The 26,364-nt window shown below is 35.8% G+C and overlaps 4 protein-coding genes and 2 long non-coding RNA genes across 6 annotated transcripts in view; 4 read left to right on the top strand and 2 right to left on the bottom strand.

Annotated features, from left to right (window-relative positions):
• The window catches only part of LOC109165025, a 23,928-nt gene extending 10,421 nt beyond the window's left edge, over positions 1-13,507 (top strand). Inside the window, exons 2-3 of the long non-coding RNA XR_002051469.1 lie at positions 13,227-13,233; positions 13,497-13,507. This is a non-coding gene — a long non-coding RNA (uncharacterized LOC109165025). The remainder of the gene's footprint in view (positions 1-13,226; positions 13,234-13,496) is intronic.
• Positions 307-2,853, top strand: LOC109165024 (uncharacterized protein DDB_G0283357-like). Its single transcript, XM_019313621.1, has 3 exons — positions 307-669; positions 1,565-1,720; positions 2,428-2,853. The coding sequence occupies exons 1-3, from the start codon at positions 319-321 to the stop codon at positions 2,554-2,556; spliced, it is 636 nt and encodes a 211-aa protein (XP_019169166.1). The 5' UTR covers positions 307-318; the 3' UTR covers positions 2,557-2,853.
• On the top strand, positions 3,487-7,350 carry LOC109165018 (probable carboxylesterase Os04g0669500). The gene is made up of 6 exons (XM_019313614.1): positions 3,487-3,822; positions 5,424-5,476; positions 5,915-6,038; positions 6,257-6,378; positions 6,733-6,840; positions 7,034-7,350. Exons 1-6 carry the CDS (start codon positions 3,552-3,554, stop codon positions 7,121-7,123), a joined length of 768 nt encoding a protein of 255 aa, XP_019169159.1. The 5' UTR covers positions 3,487-3,551; the 3' UTR covers positions 7,124-7,350.
• LOC109165026 lies at positions 6,218-23,514 on the bottom strand. Its single transcript, XR_002051470.1, has 3 exons — positions 23,152-23,514; positions 18,231-18,233; positions 6,218-6,229 (listed from the first exon to the last, which is right to left on the bottom strand). It is a non-coding gene; the product is annotated as an uncharacterized LOC109165026 (long non-coding RNA).
• LOC109165016 (uncharacterized membrane protein At1g16860-like) lies at positions 20,301-24,061 on the top strand. Its single transcript, XM_019313611.1, has 4 exons — positions 20,301-21,000; positions 22,394-22,549; positions 22,820-23,031; positions 23,522-24,061. Exons 1-4 carry the CDS (start codon positions 20,428-20,430, stop codon positions 23,712-23,714), a joined length of 1,134 nt encoding a protein of 377 aa, XP_019169156.1. The 5' UTR covers positions 20,301-20,427; the 3' UTR covers positions 23,715-24,061.
• On the bottom strand, positions 24,001-26,364 carry LOC109165019 (short-chain dehydrogenase/reductase SDRA-like). The gene is made up of 6 exons (XM_019313615.1): positions 26,079-26,364; positions 25,781-25,897; positions 24,883-25,017; positions 24,590-24,715; positions 24,411-24,512; positions 24,001-24,318 (listed from the first exon to the last, which is right to left on the bottom strand). The coding sequence occupies exons 1-6, from the start codon at positions 26,208-26,210 to the stop codon at positions 24,169-24,171; spliced, it is 762 nt and encodes a 253-aa protein (XP_019169160.1). The 5' UTR covers positions 26,211-26,364; the 3' UTR covers positions 24,001-24,168.

Here is a 26,364-nt window from a genome sequence, read left to right as displayed (position 1 = left end):
ACTCAGATCCAAAACACACAATTTACATACTTAATGTTCTCAATTTACCTACTAAATTTTTACAATTTTCTTTTTACAAAATCATAAACATTCAGTATGTAAATTGTATGTTTAGAATACGGGTTCACATTGCAAATGGACCCGGATCCACAAAATAATTTGCCATGTAACAAGAATATGGGCTTTGCTACAAGTAAATGGGCCGTATGGCCCAATGCTGCAAAACGACAAATTGTGGACGCGCCAACACCCAATACAAATTAATACGGAGGATCATAAAACCGGAAAATTTGGTTACAGATCGGAGCGTTGCCGGAAATGGAGGGAGTGGGGGCCAGGCTTGGCCGATCCTCGACACGGTACGGACCTGCCACCGTTTTTACCGGTCCTGTCAGGAAATGGAAGAAGAGGTGGGTCCACGTAACGCCGCCGAACTCCGGCAATGTCAATCACAATCATCAGCAGGCCACGGCGAACGGCGGAGTTAACGGAAATAACGGCTCTCATCTCTTGCTTCTCAAGTGGACACCTATTACTGCGAGGCAGAACAATAACAATAGTAATAACAGCAATGGCGGCGTCGATAAGAATGACGACTCCAAAAGCTCCGCCAAAGACGATGCTGTTGCTGTGGAGGAGCCGCGGAAGCGGAAATTTAAGTATATACCGGTATTTTCTGTCAATTCATTTAGCTAATTGCATTCTAAATCGGTTGCAAGTTTGGTATTTTGGTTTGTAGTAAATCAAATTGAGGTATTGAGAAGGAATTGTGTGCACTATTATGGTTTCAATTTAATCGTTCAAGTGCTATCAAGTAAATAGATGTTTAGCTAAAAGCCTAAAATGTCGATCACTGTACAGTGATGCTGTAAAAACATGCAATATTTTGAGGGTTTAAACTTGGAACCTAAGAATTGAACTTCTTTGGTTGGAAGATTTTGATCTGTTTATATGCACTAGAGTTTTGAACTCAAAGAAAGTTAACACGATGGTCTGGTTGATTGTTATATTCTCTTAAATAAGTCATTGATATTGTTGTTTCATACAAAAACTTTTGATTGGTGGAGTTATGAAGTTATTGCCACTGCAATGTTTCAGCCCAGTGTATATGATTGAAAATTTGTGTTAGAATTGGTTAGTCTATTATGACTACCATGTTACTGACTCGATCAATGAAGTTATTGCCTTCTTTAAAATGCTAGTTCTCCACTCTAGTTATGATGGATATATACATGCCAGATTGTGAATCACTACTTTTCTTTCATGGTCCCAATTGACTATTTGAGTTGTAGTAATAGGAGAGGCAATGGACATATACCTTCCAGTTCTTCTTATTGAATCTTGAGCATTCTATTACTTGCTGTAAAACACACTGACATTCTGCAATCTGCATACTTGCTTTGTGTTCTCTTGCTTGCATGAGTGAACAGCAATATCTGTTAAAACTACTGTAGCAGTGTTATTACCAGTCTGTTGAATTTACCGAAAGTTATTGCATATTTGATTCTGCTTAGGTGTAATGTTTTTCCTTTTGCCCTTTATTTCTTCTGAATGGCTGCAATAGATTGCTGTGCTTGAAGAACAACAAAATGAGTCCATAGAAGATGCTGAATGTGAAGCCAAACCAATAGAAACTGAAACGGATGTAGACCAGCCGACTTCTAAGGCTGATGGCTCAGATGAAAAACCAAACATCAATGATGCCACAACGGAAAATCAGGTACATCAGAGACTTCCTCTCTTCAAATACTAAAAACATAACTAGGTCAGCGAGGGAAATTAAGTAAGTAGTGTTTCTTGCATATTTCAATTGTGTGAGCTCTTTGCCTTTGATTTCTATGGTAGCAGGAATATTTCTAGATGTGGTTTAGAGGAGCTTATGTGATTTATATGATCAACTTCCGGACACCATGCAGCTAATTTCTTGTGTTCTTGCTAACTATTTTTGGCATTTCCCTCTTTTTTAGGCTCTCAACTTGTTTAAGTTACAACTTACAAGGAAACGTGTTGACACTGTTTATTTAGTGTTCCTTTTCTTACCTATAAATTGCTCAGGTTACTTGTGACTGTTTTCTTTAGGTTGTGACCTAATTAGGATTTTCTAAACCTAAGGGCATTCCCAATGCATGAACAATTTTCTTCTTCCACATTATTAACAAAAGAGTCAGAAAAGTGACAGACAGTTGTTCGCTACTTTCTCATCCCGCTAGTACCCATGCCACACTTTTCTCTATTTTTCTTTTGTTTAGGACAAGGTGTAAAGCATCTATACATTCTCCACCTTGCCTCTCCCCATTCCACGCTATTTTTTCTGCTCACGTGGAGGAGTTTTCTACTTTTCTCTCACATTGGAGATGCCATAATGAGACAGCAGTCATTTGTCATGCCCCCTTGTTTACAAATTTTTGAATTGCACTCTTGTGTCAGGCTCCAGAGGGTAGCAATCCACATGGACACAACACAAATGAAAGCACATTGGATCTGAGTTTGGGTTTGGCTGGTGATGGAGAAAATGAGTTACTAAAAGATGAATCAGAACAAATGAAGGAAAGTTGAACAGAGTTAACTCCAGTAGCATTGTGTTGTGATGCCCATTCTGCAGCACCATAGATAATAGCACACAAAAATATACTCTCCTCTCTTTGGCCTGGTACTATATTGCAGCCTGCTTTAGCCCTGCAACAGTGAACACTCAGTACCTGCCTTGGCCACAATATGTTTCTTTTTCTTTCTTTTCATATTTAGGAAATTGTAATTAGCATTTGATACTTTGATAGAAAGGTAAAAAACATAAATTTTTCTATGTTACCGTATAAATTTTCTCCGAGTTGTAGTGCAATTGGAATTAGTGAATTGAGATATACAAATACACACAATACATAAGCAATTACTAGTCTTGTTAATGTTACATATTATTTGACTCATTTCAGTAATATTATTTTTACGTTCTTATTTTAATATTTCAAAATTAACTTTCGTCAAATATGTTACTAAATTCATATCATATTACTAAGTGTATATCTCATTTGAACAATTAGCTAATCACGCTATCTACTTGTTAGTCAAGAAAGTCATTTTTATGCCTGATTGTTTGAGTAATTTACTAGTCAATTATTTATTTATTTATGGGAATTTTTGATGTCTTAAGATGTTCAGATAATAAAACTGTTTTTATCTTTAATTTTTTTAAATACATTAAAAATTTATGAAAATAGAATTAAGTTAGTCCTTGGCCCTATTACATTGTAGTGGCAAAGAACCAATAACGCCTCCACTGAGATTCGAACTCGTAACCTTCCAAATGGAAGTCTAATCCGGGTACCATTAGACCACATAGTCTTGGTAAGTTAGTCTTTATTAAATAAGTATATTTGTATTTTTTTTTGAAACAAGTATTTGTAGTTTAATTATTAAAAATATAAGAAAGGATTTGCTAATCTATTTATTTATTTCCTCACACAAAATGATGGTGATAGGTAGCTAAATTATGGGGAAAAAAATAGTGTACGAGGAAGGAGAGTACAGTAGGGCATCACCATGAAAATGCAAAAATGAATTCTAAATTCATTCTCTTACTAAAGCCAGCAATTGTATTCACGATCACCGTCGCCGTCACCGGTTTCTTTGTCGTACTCCCTCGTCCGCGGACCCCGGTTTACGGCAGACCCGATCCGATGGCCCGAAGCTTTATCATGTGGCTCCACGGGTTGGGCGATTCGGGTCCCGCCAATGAACACATTAAGAATATCTTCACTGCTTCCGAGTTCAAGACAACCAAGTGGTCTTTCCCTTCTGCGCCCGACAGCCCAGTCACCTGTAACCGTAAGTCCCCCTATCATCGTGTATATGCTGTGTTTGTGTATATGTCACAACCATTTGCATTTCCTGTTCAAGTTTGTTTTGTACGGATCTTCGTAGAATGGGTTGGTTTGCGGGAGGTGAGGGAGATTTTTGGTAATTGACGGAGAAAGTTTGCATCTTGCCATGTTGGGTTAAGGAAAATGAAGTTGATTGAGTAAGAATTCTGTTATTGAATTGACTGTGATAGGAATTATGTGTATGTGCATATTGTCTTAACCATTTCATACTTCAAGTTTGTTTTCTCGTGATCATGGTAGATTGGTAGAATGGGTTGTTTGCGGGAGGTGAGGGAGATATTTGGTGATTGATGGAGAAAGTTCGCATCTTGCCATCTTGGGTCAAGGAAAAGAAGTGGATTCAGTAAAGCACCCTGTTATTGAATTGACTGTGATAAGATTGAATAGAATAAAGTGGTTTGTGTTCCCGGCCCCCTGGGTATGTTGTGGGCTCTGTTTGACTAGATTTGTGATTCTTATTCTTTGTGGGATAAAGCTCACTGCACTGTGCTTTGTAAATGCTGGCCTAAGATAACAGAACTAACACAAGAATCAGTATGAAATATGAAAAAAATGGCTGAAACAAGGGGGTGGAAATCAAGCTTGGGAAAGTGTTCTGAATATTGATTGCTGGCATCACTGAGAACTCTATTATAGAGTATTTGAAATGAAAGATTCCACATGGCATACATATAGGAATTTCATTTTACTGTTTAATGGAATGGTGTAGCTAAGTCAAAGTACTAGTTTGGGAAGTTTGCTATTTAACTGTGTTACTAATGAAACACCAACATAATTCCTTGGTTCCCAAATTTTCTTCTCTATTTTCTCTATTAAATGGTGAGAATTGGGATGAGTGGAGAGGATATGATTAGGTTCTGTGATCCATCTCTTTCAGCATTTTGATTCTATTCTTTAGCATCTGATAAACACCTTTAGTGGCAACAGTGAGTCAAGGAGCAAACATTTATTGATGAATGATTTAAGAATCAGGATCTACTTTAGCCCTGAATTATAGTAGTTATGCAAAAATTGATGGCTAAATTATTAACGTGGACAATACTTTCTAGAACACGTTTTACAACATCACTGTAGTGGATCAACATGCATCACATCTTGGAGTTCTTATATCATGGTCCTGTCTTCTTAGAAATAGAAAGGGTATCATGTGAAATGGCTTTTCAAAACTGCAACTCATATGTTAGAATAAAAATTTTGCTAAGAGCACAAAAATTCAGTAATAATGGTATGTAGAAATGTGATGCAGATACAAGTTTTTAGGGTTTAGGAGCTAGAATTGCTACTAAGATAACTGTGTGTTTGCAGTAAGTAATGCTTTGTTATACAAATGAGAGAACTGAACGTTGGACTAATTAAGTGATATTTTATCCTCCCATTGATAACACAACTTAATTGTTATTGATGTCGTGGTTAGTTAGTGAGCTGACTCTTGCACCGTTAATGTGTTATAGAACAATTCCTCATTTGCTTTTGGAAAACAAATTTAATTACTGGCAAGTTTTTGGTGGATATGTTATGCATCTCATGTCTCATTCTTTTGTTTAGAGGGTGCTGTGATGCCGTCATGGTTTGACATACATGAAATACCAGTGTCAGCTGTAAGTTTCTATCTCGTGCCTATACTTCTTAGAATCTCTTTGTAACTCCATCTATATATTTAACTTGAGATATGTCTTTCTTCGTGTGATGAGATTTTTCTGCATTTCAATATATGAAACAACACTAGAATCATTTAAAATGCTATAAATAAGTTGGTAAATATTTTGTGTTTGATATTCGTGTCTCTGTCCTATTTCATGAAATTGTCAAACCAGAACATATGAAATATGCAAATACCTAAATGATTGACAGGCTTTAGTGCTTTACACTACTGGATGATCACTAGTATGTTTGTCTTCGTTATCACCCTAAATTGACTACCAATTGTTCTCTTGTAAGGTTTCTTTTATTGCAGCCAAGTGGTAGGTCTCTGTTGGAGAATCTTTAGCTGATTCACTTGATGTTGATATGCATTTGTTTTATTAATCATGCATCAGAGTTCCCCAAAAGATGAATCTGGTGTGATCAAAGCAGTTCAGAACGTTCATATAATGATAGATAAAGTGGTCACTGCTGGCACAAATCCTAAGGACATCTTTATTTGTGGATTTAGCCAAGGGGGTATCTCTCTCTCTCTATCTTTCTGACATGGCCGCCGCCACCCCCCCCCCCCCCCCCCCCCCACCTTTCCTGGAATCTGCCCTCCTCTTTTCACCCCTTAAATATAAGAAAGATTAAAGAACTTTAGATGACACATTCTCCACTGAATTTGTTTGATTACTTAAGTTTGCGGTGTCATTACTACTCAATTTCTCAGCTTGCTCGACTCAATTTTGCAGGTGCATTGACCTTAGCAAGTGTTCTGCTATACCCAAGAACTCTTGGAGGAGGTGCGGTGTTTAGTGGATGGGTTCCTTTCAATTATTCTATTCTTGAACAGATAACACCTGAGTCAAAAATGGTAATTATTTTTATATACTAGTACCGACTTTATATTTTATATTCCTCAATCCTGCACTATAATTTTATTTTTGACATGTCTGCCCTCAAATGGAATGTCTCAATAGCACCTGTTCTCTTATCAAACATTGAAAGAAACTTGCTTTTCAATAAAAAAACAACGTGTGGAGATGCTGTGTGCTTTTCCAACTCAGGATATACATCATCAAAAACATTTAATCAGAGCCCTCCAATACATCCTCGTCCTATAATTCTATAAACACTATCTACCAATTACATGTATATATTTATCGTGTCCAAGAATCAGTTAAAGTTATATCAAAGTTGCTTACTTTGTATTCAAATTGTTCTGCAGACACCTATTTTGTGGTCTCACGGTATGGCAGACAGTACAGTACTGTTTGAAGCTGGACAAGCCGGGCCAGCTTTCCTTGAACAAGCGGGCATGTATTGTGACTTCAAGGTACCTTCCCTAACCCTTCCACTAGTCGTATCACGTATGATATACTTTTTTTTTTTTTGGAAAGCCAACAAAGCAAACATATATTAATGAATAAGGTGTCGAATACAAATAGGAGAATCAGAATCCCAAATATGACCAGGTATGATATACTTCTATGTGAGTACTTATACAATCTTCTCGACAAACCTTTCAGGCTTACCCGGCCCTCGGCCATTCAATAACCCAGGAAGAGTTGCGCCACTTGGAATCCTGGATCAAGACTCGGCTGCAGAGCTCTTCCTAAACGCCCCCACCCCATGATATTATTGAATTGCACCCTAAACATCATCCCACTCAAGTATAATGGGTTCTTGCATTTGAATCTTTGTGACCTTTCCTGGTCTCATAAATGCTGCAATTGTTGAATTAACTGCAGCCATGTTCTCATTTATTGTTCTTCCTGCTCATTGACTGTAACAACTTGCTGTCTTGATTCAGGAAGTATTCAATAAAGTATAAGCTTTGCTATCATTTGTGTTTCCAACTTAAAAAGCTGTGTGGGTTCTTTTACTGTTCCCAGAAGAAGAATTTAACTAGTGTTCCTATTCCATTGGAGTGGTCATTCTAATTAAGTTCTAAACTTTTACAGTACCGTATTTGATATATATATATATATATATATATATATATATATATATATATATATATATATATACTAGTTCAAATGATGACAGGGCTTCTTGCGCGGTTGGTGCGGCTTGCACCATTAGGTACGCATAAATGCACCACACAGTATTTGAAAATGCACTAGAATGAAATGCACAAATGCACCACACATAATGGTGCATTTCTGAACACTCTGTAGTGATTTATGCATACCTAATAGTACAATTCGCACCGACTGTACGAGAATCTGAAGTATATATATATATATGATTATGCTTTCGGATGGAATATTTGAGCCTAAATTCTTATTTTTATTTTTTGAAAATTTTATTAGGATTTCAAAGATAAGTTTGGAAGGGAGCCAGGGAACGTGATTCTGTAAAACAAATATTATTATTAGATTCTGCCTAAGGGTCCATCACATCACCCTGTGGCCGTACAGGTGCACACATTTTTGGGACCAATAAGCATTTACATAGGTTAACTTGAACTAGATATTATTAACAATTCAAGTTATTAAAATTATGAGATTAAAATTGCTAATTTCTAACTTAGAAGGGCAAAATACAAAGTTACAAAGTTAGGTTTGTACCCTTTTTGGTTCAATTCAATAATTCTAACCAAACAATCTATAGTTTAACTTGAACCTAAATCGTATTGACAATTCAAGTTATTAAAATTATGAGATCAAAATTGACGAATCTAAATCTTATTGACAATTCAAGTTATTAAAATTATGAGATCAAATCGGCAATTCCTAACTTGGAAGGGCAAAATACAATGTTACAAAGTTTGAATCGATGGTTCAGTCATGAACAAATGGTTTGTGGAACTAAAACCTAACTACATGCACTTCTAGCTTTCACCATTCTTAATTGGAAAAGTAAATCATGAGATATGTTTTAAGTCTTTTTTTAGAATTATTAAAATAAAAAAAATATTACTTGGACTCTAAACTCTTATTCTCAATTTTTATTGTCATTAAGTCTTCAAATTTGATTGGAGAAAAAAAAAAGATAAGAATCATGACCCTCTTATAGCAACCACACCAGTGAAATTTGGTGGGTTTTTGGAACAATACAAAAAAAAAAGGTATGGTATTTTGTTGATGTGGGGTGGGATTTTTGGAGAAAGTTAACTCCTGCGAATTACTCCGTAATAGATTTTTGTAGGGGTCCACATTTGGAGAAGGGAAACAAAGTTGGTCGTCTGTCTTCGCGTGAAGACGCAGAACGCCTAGCCGGGCGCGTGCCCGCTGGTGTGTTACTGCTCAATTTTTTTAAAATGTCGTGTCAAACTCTCTGTTTTTTGTTTCTTTTTTCTTTTTTTCCTTTCCCCTTCCCTCTCCCCACTCTTATTTAGCACATAAAAAATCATTAAACAAAAAACAAAAAACAAAATAACCTAGACTATTATGAATGCTCTTATATTAAGCAATCAATGCATGCCACATCATAAGAAGTAAAAAAAAAAAAAAATGGGAGGTAGAATTACTCAACTATAATATGATATTGTTGTCCACAATGGAATAAATTTCAACCACAATTCAAATCAGCACATAATGATGATTAATGAAGCAAATTATGAATTTTTTTTAGTGACAAGGAAAATATTGTGACCAAAAAAAAAAAAAAAAAAAGAGTATAATAGTCCACCCTAGGCGCCTAATATCCCGATCAAATTGTGGAAGAGTAAATTATGGTGACTCAACTGAATAATATAGATTAGATTTTTGCGCACTACGCACAAGAAGTCCCCATCATTTTAAAAAGTTACTACCACATTGTCGTTGGTGAGACTCGATTATTGGTCTTTTATGACAAATTTCACATATGTGGCGAGGAAAAATCTAAAACATTGTGTCTGGTCTCTTAGATAATGTATTCAACCTTGGTCTCTAGAATGTACATGGGATAAATTGCACATTGTGAGTTGGCAAATGACCATGACATGACAAATAGATAAAGTATTGAACTCGAGACATATTACTCTTGATCTAACCCGTCAAAGTAGTGAAAGACAATAAAAAAGTAACGGCCCCATAGCAGGCGAGCAGGTTCATTGTACTTATTAGGGGACATTTGCTATTATTACTGTAACCGTTGTTTTGTAGTCATCCACAGTTCCACACTATAAAACCTAGACTCCTGTGAAAGGTGGGGAACACACTTTGAAATTTGTACGCAAATTATAACAATACAATTTGTCTATGTTCCGATATATACAAATACTCTACGATAAGAGCAACATTATAAGTGAAGAATTAGAGGTTTATAGTACAATTAGTGATGACATGGAGAGATAAAAGAAATAGGTTGCTTCTACAAGAACCCAAATATTAGAACAATACCAGTGCAATGAAAACAACATATGTTGTGCGCATTTTCGCGCACAACGAATGGCCACATGGGCGCGTGCAGTGCACGTGCCCGTGTGGCGCGTCAGGCGTGCAGTTGACGCACTATTTATTATTATTATTTTTTTCTTTTTTTTTTTTCTCAACTTTTATCTTCTCTTTCTTAATCATTCTTACAAAAATTTCTCATAAATCACATCAAAATTAAACTAATGTGAATGCTCTAACATTATTATGGCCAAGTCACAAAGAAATAATCAACTTGCATTACTTATAATTTAACAATCCAAATCAAGAAGTTAAACAATTAATAAACCAATTCAACTATTGTCTAGTAGGAATAAGCATTGACAAGACCAATCAAAGTTTCACTTCCATTGATAGTGGGGACCCACAGGTCTGCAACATACACATCGCCGCAGAGGAATAAACCCCATTCTTTAGCCTTCACATTTACCAACCCACAAAAATATATCATCAACTTCTATGCTCTCTTCCCTCTTTTTCTTCGCAAACAACACCCCCCATCCCATCTTCAATCCCCAAACCCTCCCTCCGCCACCGCCATGAAAAAGCTTTACCGGAGAGGCACAGTTCACCCAACGCCACCGCTGGTCTCCGACCACCTGGCGTTTTTACCGGCCGCAATCTTGACGCTCGCCGCGGCCCTCTGCCAAGAAGATAAAGAAGTCTTGGCCTATCTCATCTCCTGCTCTTCTGCAAACTCCAGGGGGAGTAGAAAAGGCGGCGCCGCCGCAGCCGACCACCCTCCCTGCTTCAACTGCAACTGCTTCAGCTGCTACATGAGCTACTGGGTGAGGTGGGACTCGTCGCCGAACCGGCAGCTCATCCACGAAATCATCGACGCTTATGAGGACGGGCTGCAGTTGCAGAGCAAGAAAAACAGGAGGGAGAAGAGAAGGAGCAAGGCCAACAACAATGGCAGCAAAGGGTCCGCCGGCTGTCCGGCCGAGGCGAAAACGAAGCCGGAGGTGAGCTTAACCAACGCCTCCGCCGAGCACCGCCGCGCCAACGACAGTAGCGGAGAGGAGGAGGAGGAAGATGGCGGCGACGGCGAGAAAGGCGCCGTCAGAAGGATTGTCAGCTTTCTGGGAGAGAGAATCTGGACAACGATTTGGACCTGAAAAATCTCTCGAGGTCGGTCGCCCATATTTCTCTGCTCATCATCTTCATCGTCTCCTTTTTTTCTGGGTTGTGTAAAATACGGCGTGGTCGCCATGTAAAATATGCCTGGTTTTGAATCATCAAATTCCCAGAAAAAAAAAAAAGTTTAATCTTTAATGTTATTTGCTTGAACTGCATATTAGATTTCTTGCTTGAATAAACCTGGGTTTAGGTTGTCAGATGATACTAACACAAATAAATCTCCTGTCATCTTTCTTCTTCTTCATACCAGTTAGGCTGCAGATTAATATCTAGTTATGCATAATTACAAAGGGGTGTTTGGTATAGGTGATTGGGTTAGTGATTTAACTAGTTAGTGTTTGGAAAATTAATTGTTATATTATATGAAAAATGAATTTTTTAAAAAAGTTGATTGAAAAGAATATTTTGAATAGCTTTGTAAATTTTAACAAGTTGAAACAATAAATTATTATCAAAAGTTAATTAATTAAATACTTATTATATAATTAAGTCAATAATAATCAAATAAATCAAAATTAATTAATATGCTAATTATTTTATCAAACGTGACCAAAACAAAAGGAAATAAGTTTTAAATTGGCAACTGAACGTAACCTGAAAATACACATGTTATTGAACAAAAAAAAAGTACAATTAGGTCACTAAACACTCTAAGGGGTTGTTTGGTTCACAGAATGTCATATTACCTTAGGGAATGTTAGATTACTGGGAATGTTAGATTCTCGTGTTTAGTTAAAATTGAGGTATGTAATATAATCATGTTTGGTTTAGGGTTATCTTTTATTCACACAATATAATATCTTTAACATATTTTCATATATTTTAATAAATTTAAAAATTAAAATAAATAAATAAGATAACAGTATCATATATAATTACATGATTTTAAAATATTAACTAAAATATTGAACTTGAGAAACAAAATTATTTTATATGCTAACCTAAGATAATAAAAATAAAAAATATATAATTACAAAAATAATTATATGTGTGTGTGTAATAAACTAACATAACCAAGGTTATCTTATATAACCTTAGAAATTGTGATTCCCTTCAAAATCCTATGTGGAGGGAATGTGTGGGGAATGTTAGATTCACTCAGATAGTGTGAACCAAACATAGGAATGTGAGCTTTGGAATGTCACATTCCCTTGGTTATGTTATATAACCTGAACCAAACGCCCCCTAAATGTATGCAATTTCACATGATATCAGGTTATCATCAATTTTAGCAAGTTACCTGCTTACGTGTCAGCTGAATTGATATTTTTAATAATAATTTTTTAAAAAAAAAAAAACGACACCGGCCACCCCCTTCCCCCTCCTTCTTCGGGCAGAGACGAAGGAGCGAGAAGGGGGTGGCCGGCGGTCATTCCGTCGTTTTATTTTATTTTTAAAAATTTTTTTATTAAAAATTATTTAAAATATCAATTCAATTGCCACGTAAACAGGTAATTTGCTAAAATTGATGGTAACCTGCTATTCAGTGAAATTGCATACATTTGGAGTGTTCAATGACCTAATTATACGTTTTTGGAATTTTCAGTGACTTAATTGCACTCTTTTTTTATTTAGTAGTCTAATTACATTTTCAAGTTACATTCAGTAGTCAATTTGAACCTTATTCCAAATAAAAGCAATAATAAAACTCTTGAATTTGAAAATTGACAATTTTAGATATTAATTAATTCTTGTGAATTTGCTATAACTTACAAGTAATGAGTATCTATGGAGTATGGGTAAGTGGGTAACTTGAGGGTAACCAATAGCTATGGAGTACGGAAAGTTGTAAACTTGTATTTGGCAATTGAAATTAGTACCTATCAAATATTAATGAATAATTTCTTGCTACTAAAAGTATTTATAAAAAAATTAACAAAAAATTATGATTGCTGTAATATATATATCAATATATGAACCATTTATTTTTAATTTATATATATATATATATATATATATATAAAGTTTCACAATCACAATTTATAATTGACTGGCTCAAATCAAATCGATTAATCCAAGAAATATTTATTTTAACTTATAGGAATCTGTTGTGTATCAGCATTGTATTTTATATTGCCAATAAGAAATAAAAAATAAAAATATCCCTTGCATAGTTGCATCATACCCTTACACTTACTCTTACCGATTTTATTAGGTACATAAATAAAAGATAAAATGACACTTCAATCTTTTAGTTATGATTTAAAATGTAAATTAGTCATTTAGTTATAATTGAAATGTATATTTAGTCTTTTAATTATTTAAATTGTATTTGACAATGTTATAATGTTGGCGGTATACTTTATATATATGATTTATTTTAAAGTGTTGATAGTACACAGTTATAATGTTGGCGTTAATTTGTTTCCTTTCCTCAGCACGTGGGAGAACACACATTTACAGCTTTAAGCAAAAAATTTATAGTCCATGATTAGGGAGGAAAGAGTTTCCTTCATCACCTGAACAACAGTTTCAATTCAGAATAAAGTTCAATGCAAAGTTTATGAAAATTCATTTTTCTGTTGAGCCGTAAACTCTCTTAGGTTCCACAGTTTGACAGAGAAACTATCTGTATTCCCTATATTCACGGTGAATCCCATGATCGAGTTCTCAATAATATATGATACAATTTGAGATAATATGTAGGTGTACAAATTTTGAAAAAGAAAATCTATTACATAAATAAAATTTACATAGAGCATACTTTTAAATAATAATAATAATAATAATAAAATCTCGTCATTAAAAAAAAAATTGGAAAAACATGTTGCAGTGGCAATATTAGAGATTTTTATGGCTGCTGAGATCCATTATGGGGCATGATGCATGCAACCCTATTTTATAATCTTTATTATTTATTTTGTCAATTTCGTATCAGAAATCCATTGTCCCAACATCATTCTTCTCACCTTACATTTAGCACTCCACCAACATCGTACATTTGCATCTATCTATTATGTGTACTGTCTCTTTGTCCAACACGATTAAGACTATAGTTCTCTTTTTAATATGCAAATATTAAAAAAAAAATTACGTGTTTTTTTTTTATTTTTATTAACTAGAGTATCATTTTTAACAGAGAAGTAAACATATAATACTAGCAAGTATAAAAACTTATAACCAATAGTGATTTAAATGAGATAAACTGAGTCTCTTCTAACTTGGTCAAAATTCTCGAGTGTTTTACCAATTTGATGTGTAGTCCTAATTAATTGATAAAAGAAATATTATTAGGCAATATAAGCGCCTGAGACTCAAACTCACAGCCTTCCAAATGGAAGTCCAACCCAGGTACCATTAAACCACATAGTCTTCGTTTGTTTAATTTAATTTATTCATTCTTTATATTTAAATTAAATGATAATAGTAAACACTTAGGTCCGTTTGGTTTGCGAAAAATATTTGAGCGGAAATGAAATTAAAATTTCATGCAAAATAAATTACCAGAAAGATTGGTTCCATTGTTTGATTGGTGGAAAAGAAATTACTGAGAATATTGATTCCGTTGTTTGGTTGGTATTGAAATGGTAAAGAATAATAAGTATAAAGACTAAAATAACCCTAGACAATGATAATGATAATAAAAATAATAATGACAAAATTGTTCAATCATGTGATACTTTTTTCCAACTTCCATGGAAAACAATATACTACCCCTCCCATTGAAAAACTTTTTCATCAAAACTAAGGAAAACATTTAATGAAGAACAAGTTTTCCATGAACCAAACAAAGGAGAATTCTATTTTCTTCAAATTTAAAGAAACTTTTTTCATCCAACCAAACATGCTCTCGTATGGAAAAATCAATCTGGTCAGTACTTTGCCTCCTAATTAGGCCGATCCAGTGCGAACGATGATTAATCTAAGTATGGTACAGCCGTACGGGATTAAAAGTGCCTCTTACCGTTAGAGACTACTCAAGACACCTCATTATCTGACAAAAAAAAAATAAAAATACTCTTATAGGGCGTTTGGTTGGGAGTAAGGAATGAGGGTGGAAAGGAATTGCAATTCGGTGGGAAAAGAATAAGGTGGGAATAAAGTAGGAATTCAAATTACATTGTTTGGTAGGGATGAATAGAATTATCGGGTAGTGAATGAAAGAAGTGATATAAAGACTAAAATGCCCTTGTATAATAATAATAGTAGTAATAATTAAGGGTACTTTTGTCATTTCATCCCTTTTTCCTTTTCCCACAACCACCTAATTGCAATTCATAGGGGGTACCCATGAATTGCAATTCAGCAAAAGGAGGGAATTGCAATTCTGTGGAATTGCAATTCCCTCCAACCAAACGGCGTAATTGTAGCTTCCACTGAATTACAATTCAACTACAGCTAAATTACGCCCAACCAAAGAGGCCATTAGCGAACTTTGACACTATGCAAGATTCTTATATAAATTCGTTTGTTTAATGAGGGTTAAGATTGAGTTTTAAAGCGTCTCTATTATAAACCTCATTAAATTAGTACTTGGTACTTTTTATATTTTAAAATTTATATACTGTATTGATTAACAACACGATTATTATGAACCACACTTCATTAAATGAGTACCTTTTAATTTCAAAATTTCTATATCAATTCGATTCGACATCGTATAATTTTTCTTAAAATTTTTTATTTGATTTGGTCAAGAAAAGAAAGTAATAATCAAAATAATTTGTTGAAATCATAAAAAGATTAACATCTCACCTCGAGATGTGATATTGACTGATGCCTTTTCCCAATGGTAGCCTGGCTTTTTTGACTCTTTTATTTATTCTTTATTTTTAATTTTGGAAAATTACAACATTTTTTTCTTAAATTAAGATTAAATATTATTAACCGCATGTCACTCCAAAAGTTGACTACCAGGTGGTCAAAACTATGTTGCTGCTTGGCTGCCTCTTTTTTTCTTGCTTTGGTGAGCCTATCTTCCTTTGAATTTACATCCGGTATATTTTCAAATAAAGTATATTTCGTACACAAATAATTTACTTTTAATATATTAAATATATATATTATATTTATAAAAAGTATATTATTTGAATATTGAAAGTATATTATTTTGCATATTGTATATTCAATACATTAATAATTTATGAGTATATTTCCCTCAAATTGTAGAGTTTTTATTGAGTAATTATTTTCCTCAGTTTTTGAGGTAACGGTGTTGATTTAGAAAAGAGATGTATGATAATAGATAATTGAAGAATTTTTTTACTAAAAAATATGTATAATTTTTTAGAAACAAAAATAAATAAATAAAATTGCCGCGCTTTGCTGCTTTTGGCACACGAAACGCACCCAACAACTGAGTGCACTAGGTGCGTCGAGTGGTCTTCAACTAGTAGCCACTATTTTTCAACTTGGCATCAAAAAAAAAATTTATACCAAAAACCCAAATAAAAAATCTAACTAATAATCTTGCTCTTATATATTACTCCGTAATTCATATTTCTATAGTAGGTAATTATGAATCGTATCAATAAGTGCGATGAATATTAAAAGTTTCAACTCAAAATATAATAGATAAAGTGATAAATATAGTTATCCTAATTCAAATCTATCTCGTTGTCATTCTAAGTGTAACATACCCAAATTATTACTATTTCTCCCAGTTTTATTTCTCGTTTTCGTACTATTTAGGTTGCAACTTTTTTTCAAACTACGTTCCAAAAATTGTGGTTAGACCTAGTCTTACCCATATATAAATTGCCAAGTATACCAAATGATGGTCAACTCACTGTTCCAGTGCTGAAATAAGTCAAACAAAATGTTGAATATGTTGTGTCCACACAAACTAGTTCAAACAGTGGTGAAGACCATGGCAACTATTATTGCCACCGCATAGATTATTGTACAAGATTAAGGCAAGTTCATCCTAATACTATTCTCTCCGGAATGAAAATTGTCATGTCATATTCACTATTGCAAAAATCCGTCTAAGCGCTCATTTAGGCGCTAGACGCCCTTAGACTGTGATGATTTTCTTTCTAGGCGCCCGCCTAATACCTAACGTGACTGACTCGGTTGCCTAGCGCCTTACTTAGTTGTAGTCGATTTAACCCGATGGCAAGAGACCACCTGAGTATTTATTTTCATTCTTCTAACCATTGACAATATTTCCATCGGGCTGAACTACATATAATTCAGATGAGTCTCTTTTTCATTGTCATGTTTGTCACCTAGGATGAGATTCACATACGCCATGACTAGTTTTATCGTTTCACGCTTTATGAAACAGAACTCGCCAAGTAAACGAAAGGAAGAAACTCGTCAAAACAACGAGAAGAAAAAAAATAGAAACTACAAACAAAATTAAACCAGTAAAACAAAGTAAAGGAAAATAATTGTACAAAAATAAAGGAGTAATGATCGATAGCGGTGGAAATGGAAGAGGCGGTGAAGGCGGATGTTGTTTGCGGTGAAGATGGCAATAGGGATTTTCATTGTCATTTAAAAACCAAAAAAAAAAAAAAAAAAAAAAAAAAAAAAAAACAACAACAAACAAACAAATTGTACAATTGTATGACCAAATGGAATGGGACAATAAACTGCTCGGTGTTCTGTGGGTTTTGTGGAAATTCCATTTTGGTGTCAGAAACTGTCAGAGATTTTCCACGATATGGGCCCATTAAATGTGGCCCAACTACGAAAGATGCCAATTTACAGATTGAAGAATTGAGGCTTTTAAGCCCAAATATGATGGCGGTGGCCCAAACAGAGGTCCAATAATCTGTCCAATTTGCTTAGCCGCACCCGGCAACCCGGCATTGGCTAGAATGTTTATTTAAACACAAGTGGGGCCCACCGCCACATGTGCCTCCAAAATTGTGAGTTCCACTTAATTAAAGGCGGGACCCTACTAAAGCATTCTGCTACCGACAGTCAACACGGCCCCCAAAAATACTAATAAGACCACATTTGATTTAATGTTTTTTTTTTCAATTTTAATTTTATAATGTGATGTTTCTAGAAATTTGAAGAAAATAAGGATTACATTTCACATTGATAGGCTTATTTACTTTATTTCAGTGTTGCAAAAATCGGGTCTAGTCATTGATTAATTGACACTTAGGCGTTAGACGATCGACCACTTAGGCGCCCGCCTAGTCGCTCTAAGTGCCCTAGGCGGTCCCCAGACGCATAGATGGTGCCTAACGATTTTTTCAATCTTGCTTTATTTATGAAATCTGAATGTGTGTTTGGATAAAATTTGTCTGTAAATTAATTTTACTTACTCAAAATTAATTGACTCAAATGTAATTATTATCATATAAACCAAGTTAATTGCCTTATTCCTCGCACATGCTTTAGTTCACTGATTCAGTAGATAATATTAATTGCTCACACATGTTTTAGCTTACTGGTTCACCAGGACTATGTGGTCCAATGGTATCCGGGTTGGACTTCTATTTAGAAGGTTGTGAGTTCGAGCCTCAGTGGAGGCATTATTAGCTCTTTGTGTTTCAGTTGTTTTAGTAGACATTATTTGAAAAAAGTGGATTTGAGGATTCAACCTTCTGTCCATTAAAAGATTACAAATTTAATTATTGTCAACACTTTTTGTATCGAATTATTTTTTATATAATATTGAGTGTAGATAGTATTTTTACTTATAATATTGTAACATCTTTTTATATTGAAAATGAGTATAATTTCTCAATCATTATGTAATTCTATATATATCTTTTGCATTGTTGTTAACTTGATCGAGACAAGATAGATGATGTATAGAATATTTCCATGAAATGGCATTTTGTGTAAATAACATAAAACAACGAGGGCAGGAGAGGAAATTCACTCCGTCCCCGCCAATTATCATTGGCGCCAACTACCTGAAGCGAATTCAGCTCCAGTTTGTTAAATACAGCGCGGGCACAGGTTGGAATCTTGACTAAGAGAGGAGGGGCAGAAATGTCATTTTCGCCACCTCTCAGTGCTGCTTTACTGTCTTTTCTACACATGCAATCCGCCGTACAAGCAGGCAATTTTTAGAATAATCCTAATCAAGTTCATCCAACTATTATTTAAATAATTATAAATTTGATTTTTAACAAAAATAATTTATAAATTTATTAACTTTCTTGATTTAAGTCATTCAACTATAAATAATTTATACTGGTTTATATGTATATGGACAACTATTAATTAAGTGATCATAAAATTATAAATTTGACTTTTAACTTAAGTAATTTATTAACTTTCTTGATTTGATTCAGTCAACTATGAACATCTTAGACTAACTTACCACTTACCAATCTTTGTCGACTAAAATCACAACGCGAGATTTACTTGATGTTTGTTGATTTTTGACGACTAAGATTACCATGTAAAGTTTATATATTCCTTGTTTGGTAAAATAGTTAGATTTTTGACCACTATTAATTATTTAACTTAGTTAAAAATCAATATAAGTGTTTGGTTAATTAACTTCTTGCAACTCTTACAAAATGCTAAATTTTAAAAAACTGCTCAAAATAACTTTTTCAATTAACTCTTTAGGGGGCGTTTGGTTCAGGTTATATAACATAACCAAGGGAATGTGACATTCCAAAGCTCACATTCCTATGTTTGGTTCACGTTATCTCAGGGAATCTAACATTCCCCAGGAATGTCACATTCCCTCCACGTAGGATTTTGAAGGGAATGTGATTCCCTTCAATTTCTAAGGTTATGTAAGATAACTTTGGTTATGTTAGTTTATTACACACACACATATATATAAAAAAAATTATTTTTGTAATTATATATTTTTTATTTTTATTATGTTAGGTTAGCATATAAAATAATTTTGTTTCTCAAGTTCAATATTTTAGTTAATATTTTAAAATCATGTAATTATATATGATACCGTTATTTTATTTATTTATTTTAATTTTTAAATTTATTAAAATATATGAAAATATGTGTGTGTGAATAAAAGATAACCCTAAACCAAACATGATTATATTACATACCTCAATTTTAACCAAACACTGAAATCTAACATTCCCAGTAATCTAACATTCCCAGCAATCTAACATTCCCTAAGGTAATCTAACATTCCGTGAACCAAACGACCCCTTAAAGAAAGAAATCATACCAAATAACTATCAGATGCTCATTTACTAAACACATTTCTACCTAATGTTATAAACTATTTATACTTTCTAATTTATCAAATTAGCTAACAATCATTTATTAAATAGATCATAATTTACACATTCACATTCATCTTCACATAGTAATTGTGAGTTTATAATCACTCAAAAAAAGATTTCCAAAAAATAATAATAATAATAATAGTCACTCAAAAAAAGGGCTACCAGCTCTCCCTTTCTAGTCTCCTGCGTTTCCATTTTTCCACCGACTCAGAAAAAAGCACACACAGAGACACTCTTTCTCTCTCTCTCTCTCTATCGCTCGGCTGCGGTTTTTACTCGCCGGAAAAAATGGGGATGCGGACGGCGTCGCACCAGCTGAAGAATGGGCTGTACGTGTCGGGTCGACCCGAGCAGGCGAAGGAGCGGCCGCCCACCATGGCGTCGCGGGCGATGCCTTACACCGGCGGAGACGTGAAGAAATCAGGGGAGTTAGGGAAAATGTACGGAATAGAGTCGGGGAGCGGGCCGTACGTGCACAAGCCGGCGTCCAGAGCGCCGTCGTCGTCGTCGCAGCACAGCGGTGGAGCCGTCAGATCCAGGCCCAACTCGGGTCAGCAGGGCCACAAGTCAAACAACTCCGGCACGATCCCCAAGAAATCGTCCTCCTTCTCCGGCCCGACTCCCATCCAGCCCACTGGCCTCATCACTTCCAACTCCGGCCCGCTCGATTCCAGCGGCGGCGGCGCCGGCCGCGCCGTCCAGCCCGAGCCCTCCGCTTCCTTCAACAAGAAGCTCTACAGCTCCGCCGTCACTAGACTGGTTAAGGAAGTGAAGCCGCGAGGCTCATTGGGGTTTCTCAAGAAATTTCCCGACGCCGAGCTTAGAGGCGCCGTCGATGGACAGTACGTCAAGGTCACCGGGGTAATTCACTCTATTCCTTTCCTTAATCTCCCGCATAATTTGTGTTTTGCGGTTGTTAATTGAGCTTAGATGTTAAAGATTGTTGCTTTTAGGCTTTTAGCTTCTCACCCTTCAACATCAAGATTTTGATGCTATTGACAATTTGCTTGAGTGGTAGGTGTAATATTTATTCCAATTAATATTTTGCTTTACTTGTCGCTGTTGTGAATAGTGTAGGGGCCAAATGCTAGTATAAAGACCTTAGGGTCAATAAGTCTTGGGTTAGAAGCTGAACAAAATTGCAGATTTGCAGACATGTTCTTTCCCAGAACAATTGCATTTACAGGAATCTTGTGTACTAGGCCCAACCTTTCAACTGCAAAATTCTTATTTGTAAGATTGAATTGCGTTTACCATCAGTTTCACTTAGATTCTTTATGTCGTATTCTTGTGCTTGTTTAAAACATGGAACTTTGGAAACTACTAAAGAAGAAAAAGACAAAAAGAAGCATGGCAGTGATGTAACCCTAGAAAATTTTGCCTACAAAAGGGGAAATTTGCTCGCCCACACCTCGGCCCGATCCTGTGTCATTGCTCACAATCTACCCAGGAACTAACTGAGCTGCCCATCCCTGTAACCGTAGAAAATTTTAGCTCTATGCTTTGTTGGTTAGGCTATTTTGTTTGGGAGTGGGGGCGGTATAAGCCTTGTATTCGTGTCTTTCTGTGGCTTCTCTTGTAAACCTAGTGTGACAATTAGAGAAAAGGGAATGACGGTGGCAAGTTAAAATGGGAAAAAATGAAGAAGCGGTGGCAGTTTTTCGTCTTTTTCAGGTATCATATTGGAGTTAAAAATAACGGTGTTGCTTGTAGAAGTGCAGTAAGGAGGGGAAGGTCTTAATATTTCCCCCCCTTGGCATTCCTTTCCTTTTCCACCCCAAATGTCTTTGAAAGGCTACCGAGAAGGAATTCTTCCTCTAGAAGTTATGGCTAACAGATCATGAGCCCAATATTCTTGGGTACATCACTGGGGGTTGGGAATTTAAACCAACTCCTGACTCGTATGATTATAGAAACATGTTGCCAATATTTGTAGTATATTATTCTTTATTGTACTGCCTAACCTTTTCCCATGCTCATTTCCAAACTTAATTCTCGTCTCTAATGCTCTAAACGACTGAATAATCTGATGTATTTGGAATGGTCTCTTAGAATTTCAAATTTACTCCGATTCCATTCCTGCAATTGTGTTAGCTCTCTTTACAACCGTGTAATGTTTATGGCTGAGTAGTAATGGCATGCTCCTGATGTTGGAGTTAGCTACACTTAATATAATTATCGCAGACTCGCAGTGTAGATTATTAATGCTCATGACACCAAGTCGCTGACATTTACCACCTGAATGCTTTTGCAGGTTGTCACTTGTGGCAGTATTCCACTTGAAACCTCGTTTCAGAGGACACCAAGATGTGTATATGTTTCCACAGAATTGTATGAGTACAGAGGTTGGGGTGGAAAGCCTTCAAATTCTAAACACAGATTCTTCTCGTGGGGACGAAGGCATTCTGAGGTTGGTTAGATATACTCGTTTGATAATATGCATGCAGTGTCGGTGTGCTTTGACAGTTTTAAGTTTTTAAAACTACTCTTTGGGTAAATATGATTCCACCTAGTTTCTGAGGCTGATTAAATCCCTGCTCTAGTTGATAAAATGGTGTTAGTTAAAAATGTGGGGCAATAACGAGAGCTCCTATGCAGCATATGTGGAGCCCCGCTGGGCAACACATATGCTTGGAAGTTCCTTTGGAATTCATGGTGTTCTTTTCCTTTTTATTGACAGAAATTTGTGGCCGACTTTTACATATCAGACTTCCAGTCTGGCTTAAGAGCTCTGGTGAAAGCAGGCTATGGAGCCAAGGTTTCTCCATTTGTCAAACCATCAACAGTTGTCGACGTAACCAAGAGCAACAGAGACCTATCTCCAAATTTCTTGCAGTGGCTTTCCGATAGAAACCTCTCAAGTGATGACCGCATCATGCGCCTCAAGGAAGGGTAAGCCATGAGTTTACTTTTACACTCTTGAGTTAATTTCACTTTTGGTCCTATGACTATTGGAGTCTGGTTAATTTCAATCCACACCTTTTAAAACTGTCAATTTAGTACCTTAATTACTCAATTTTGGTCACTCCGGCCAAAACTCACCGGAAAATATTAATAGGTAAAATAAAGAGGGTATTTTAGTCTTTTTACTCCCCTTTTATTTCTTCTTTAAAATACCCTCATTATTTTACTTGTTATTATTTTCCGGTGAGCTTTGACTGGCAATTTGGCTGGATTGACCAAAATTGAATAGTTAAGGTAGTAAATTGACAGTTTTGAAAGTCGTGAATTGAAATTAACAAGACTACAATAGTCATAGAACCAAAAGTGAAATTAACTCTTACGCTCCTCAAATCTATGCAATTCTGAAAAAAAAAAGGCTATTGAGTGCTACAGTTTCTATTGTCGTACTGATTTTGAATGACTGCTCGTTACAACACAGCTACATCAAAGAAGGCAGCACTGTGAGCGTGATGGGTGTTGTTAGACGCCACGCTAATGTGCTAATGATTGTTCCACCGGGTGAAGCAGTATCAACGGGTTGTCAATGGGCTCGGTGTCTTCCCCTGACCAACATCGAAGCTCTGGTCTTGGCATGCGACGAAACCCAGAATTCTGATGTAATTCCCGTCTAGATTTTGGCAAACGCTTTCTCAAACTATGGATCTCGTGTGGCGGTAGGACAATGGCGAGTCCTTTACACTTATATGGAGGATTTTACGATCTATGTACATTTGGCCTTAAGAGTGAAGAAATGGAGGGCCCTGATGTGTTATTGTTGAGTTAAAGCTTTGTTATAGTGGTCCACAACCACACAGGAGAGGCAAGAAAAGTGTTCCTCCCCTGAGTATCACATTCCACATTCTATGTAAATTATCCAGTCTTTGCCCTTTCAATAATTCAAGATGAAACTTAAAATTCTTTGTAATAACAATCTTTGCTTTATTTCTGATTATGAAAAGCTAAGCTGTATACTACAAAACATGACTTGATATCATCATATTCATGAATTCTTATTGGATTGATTGTTGAGATATATTATATAAAAGAACTTGCAGGGAGATTGCCAGGAATCAAAGAAGATGGATCTTAGAGTCTGGAAGGCTGCCCTCCAGCAACTACCAGATTTTCTCCGGTTATGTAGGAAGCTTCGTCGGATGCCAAGAAGGCGGCGGCAGCCGCCATGTCTCCCACCTCTCCTAGTCTGTTGAGTAGTGTCTTTTCCTCAAGGGCTTTCCTCTGATAAACAGTTCAAAGTAATGAGTTAATCTGTGCAATGGTTAAGGTCAGAGAAGAAGGGCATGTTGTGATTGAAAATTTGAAAAACTCACCATTTCATTGTTGCTTGTTATGAAAGATGCGAAATTCGTGGGCACAAAACCAGGCGATATGCAGTTAACACGAGTATTCGGGGCCAGTTCAGCAGCAATAGCCTGAAACGCGATTTGTGAGAATGAAATTTAGACATATAACCATTCAGTAAAACATAAGTGGCAAGAAATATAGTTACCTTGGTAAGCCCGAAAAGGGCAGTTTTTGTCACTCCATACATCGACATTGCAGGAGGGGGATTGAAGCCAGCAATAGAGGAAATGAAAATAACAGATGAACCTTTCTGCAGATGAGGAGCTGCATCCTGTCAAAAAAAAAAATTAAAAGGGTTACACAATACAAAATTAAAAATTACGATCAATCTGAATAAAGTGGTAACAACCACCCAGATTCCTTGATAAATCTTGTATTGTAAAGATAACGCCATCAGACTCTTTCCACGTTGAACTTAATTTGAAAAGGCAGACTTACTTGCAATAATAGTATAGAGGCTTTCACGTTGATCTCCCATAGCTTGTCAAGGACCGATTCTTTAGTATTCAAGATTGGTTCTACAGACGGGTTGGCAGCAGCATTGGACACAATCACATCTATCCTTCCATATCTCTGGAGAAAACAAATAACCACAATGTTTCTCTTAAGAAAGCTGGACTTCTTTGAACTATATATATATATATATATATATATATATATAGCAGTCCGGGAACAAACATCTCATAGCCAAGATATAACAGACCCTAGTTTAAACATCTAAAACGCGTTCCAATAATTACAATAGGTTGGACATAATGTGGAAGGCTCCAGCATGACATATTCTCTGGCAATGAAGGTGTAAGTGCATCACAGTAAAAACGCGACAAATAAAAGAACTCACCAAACGATATAGACAGTACGAAATGGATTGATCCAACTTAGACAATACAGTACGAAGTGATTAACTAACATCTAAAACTTGTACTTAGGCCAACTACTTTCTCATCTGAATGTTTACCTGACCTGGAATTGGAAACATCCTTAAAAGCACAACATGCAAGTAGTAGTTTTACCTAGTTAGTAAGACTTTGTACTTCTTATTACATGATGAAAGACATAGTTACTGTCCCATGGCCTGAGAGAACGATACACAGTTGACAGTACTACAAGAAATCTTAAAGACAGGGCAACCACAACCAAGTTGGTCAGACAATTAACATAGTTTAACTCCGAACAGGAGTAATCTATTGGCCTTCTTCGTTTGAACTGGTTAACTATGGGCATATAGACTAGTTTATCTCATTGTGATCCTTTATAGTCAAGATCAAAAGTTTATGGAACAGCTTGATGATATTAAGGTTAATGATCCAGGAACATTCAGAGATACCACAATTACCTGAATAGTCTTCTCTATCAAATTCTTCCTGTGCAGTGCATTGGACACATGGCAAACTAATCCCAACGCTTCAATCCCTTTACTCCTCAAACTCTCCACTGCTTCATCCACATTTTTCTGCATTACAACACACAAGTAACAAGTTACACTCCCTACCCATGAAAATACAAAACCTAAGTTCTTGTCTGAACAACATAATTAAGGAATTCCGAGGATCAAATTGTACGAATATGCAACCAAGTTTTGGTAAAATCGAAGAGACCGAAACTAGATTTACTGTCGGAGACTGAAAAGAAACCTGTTTGCGAGAGGAGATGACGACGGAGGCGCCTTCTAAACCTAGGCGTTCGGCGATTCCGAAGCCGATCCCTTGTGTTGAAGCCGTGACAATCGCCACCTTCCCTTGAAATCTCTTACCGAACTTGTCCATTCGTTCCTGCTTTGTCCTCGGAAACAACAAAACTTAGACTAGACCAAACCTATGTACGATCTGAACGAGGTCTCTGCGTACTTTATAGCGCCGGCCGGGCTCCCCCTCTGTTATTGGATAAGTTCACTTCCAAGAAATTTTGTCGGTATAGAAA

This window comes from Ipomoea nil, unplaced genomic scaffold (genome assembly GCF_001879475.1).
Source record: "Ipomoea nil cultivar Tokyo-kokei standard unplaced genomic scaffold, Asagao_1.1 scaffold3069, whole genome shotgun sequence".
Classification (NCBI taxonomy): domain Eukaryota; kingdom Viridiplantae; phylum Streptophyta; class Magnoliopsida; order Solanales; family Convolvulaceae; genus Ipomoea; species Ipomoea nil.
This window is presented reverse-complemented; position numbering and strand designations above follow the sequence as displayed.

Excerpts from the sequence above, each read along its gene's own strand:
- LOC109165024 (XM_019313621.1), top strand. The coding sequence starts at position 319 with ATGGAGGGAGTGGGGGCCAGGCTTGGCCGATCCTCGACACGGTACGGA. Across the intron at positions 670-1,564 it reads GGAAATTTAAGTATATACCG|ATTGCTGTGCTTGAAGAACA; the intron begins GTATTTTCTGTC and ends TGGCTGCAATAG. Across the intron at positions 1,721-2,427 it reads ATGCCACAACGGAAAATCAG|GCTCCAGAGGGTAGCAATCC; the intron begins GTACATCAGAGA and ends CTCTTGTGTCAG.
- LOC109165018 (XM_019313614.1), top strand. The coding sequence starts at position 3,552 with ATGAATTCTAAATTCATTCTCTTACTAAAGCCAGCAATTGTATTCACG. Across the intron at positions 5,477-5,914 it reads ATGAAATACCAGTGTCAGCT|AGTTCCCCAAAAGATGAATC; the intron begins GTAAGTTTCTAT and ends ATCATGCATCAG. Across the intron at positions 6,379-6,732 it reads TAACACCTGAGTCAAAAATG|ACACCTATTTTGTGGTCTCA; the intron begins GTAATTATTTTT and ends ATTGTTCTGCAG.
- LOC109165016 (XM_019313611.1), top strand. The coding sequence starts at position 20,428 with ATGGGGATGCGGACGGCGTCGCACCAGCTGAAGAATGGGCTGTACGTG. Across the intron at positions 22,550-22,819 it reads GGGGACGAAGGCATTCTGAG|AAATTTGTGGCCGACTTTTA; the intron begins GTTGGTTAGATA and ends TTTTATTGACAG. Across the intron at positions 23,032-23,521 it reads ATCATGCGCCTCAAGGAAGG|CTACATCAAAGAAGGCAGCA; the intron begins GTAAGCCATGAG and ends GTTACAACACAG.
- LOC109165019 (XM_019313615.1), bottom strand. The coding sequence starts at position 26,210 with ATGGACAAGTTCGGTAAGAGATTTCAAGGGAAGGTGGCGATTGTCACG. Across the intron at positions 24,716-24,882 it reads CCTCTATACTATTATTGCAA|GATGCAGCTCCTCATCTGCA; the intron begins GTAAGTCTGCCT and ends TTTTTTTGACAG. Across the intron at positions 24,513-24,589 it reads CCCTTTTCGGGCTTACCAAG|GCTATTGCTGCTGAACTGGC; the intron begins GTAACTATATTT and ends ATCGCGTTTCAG.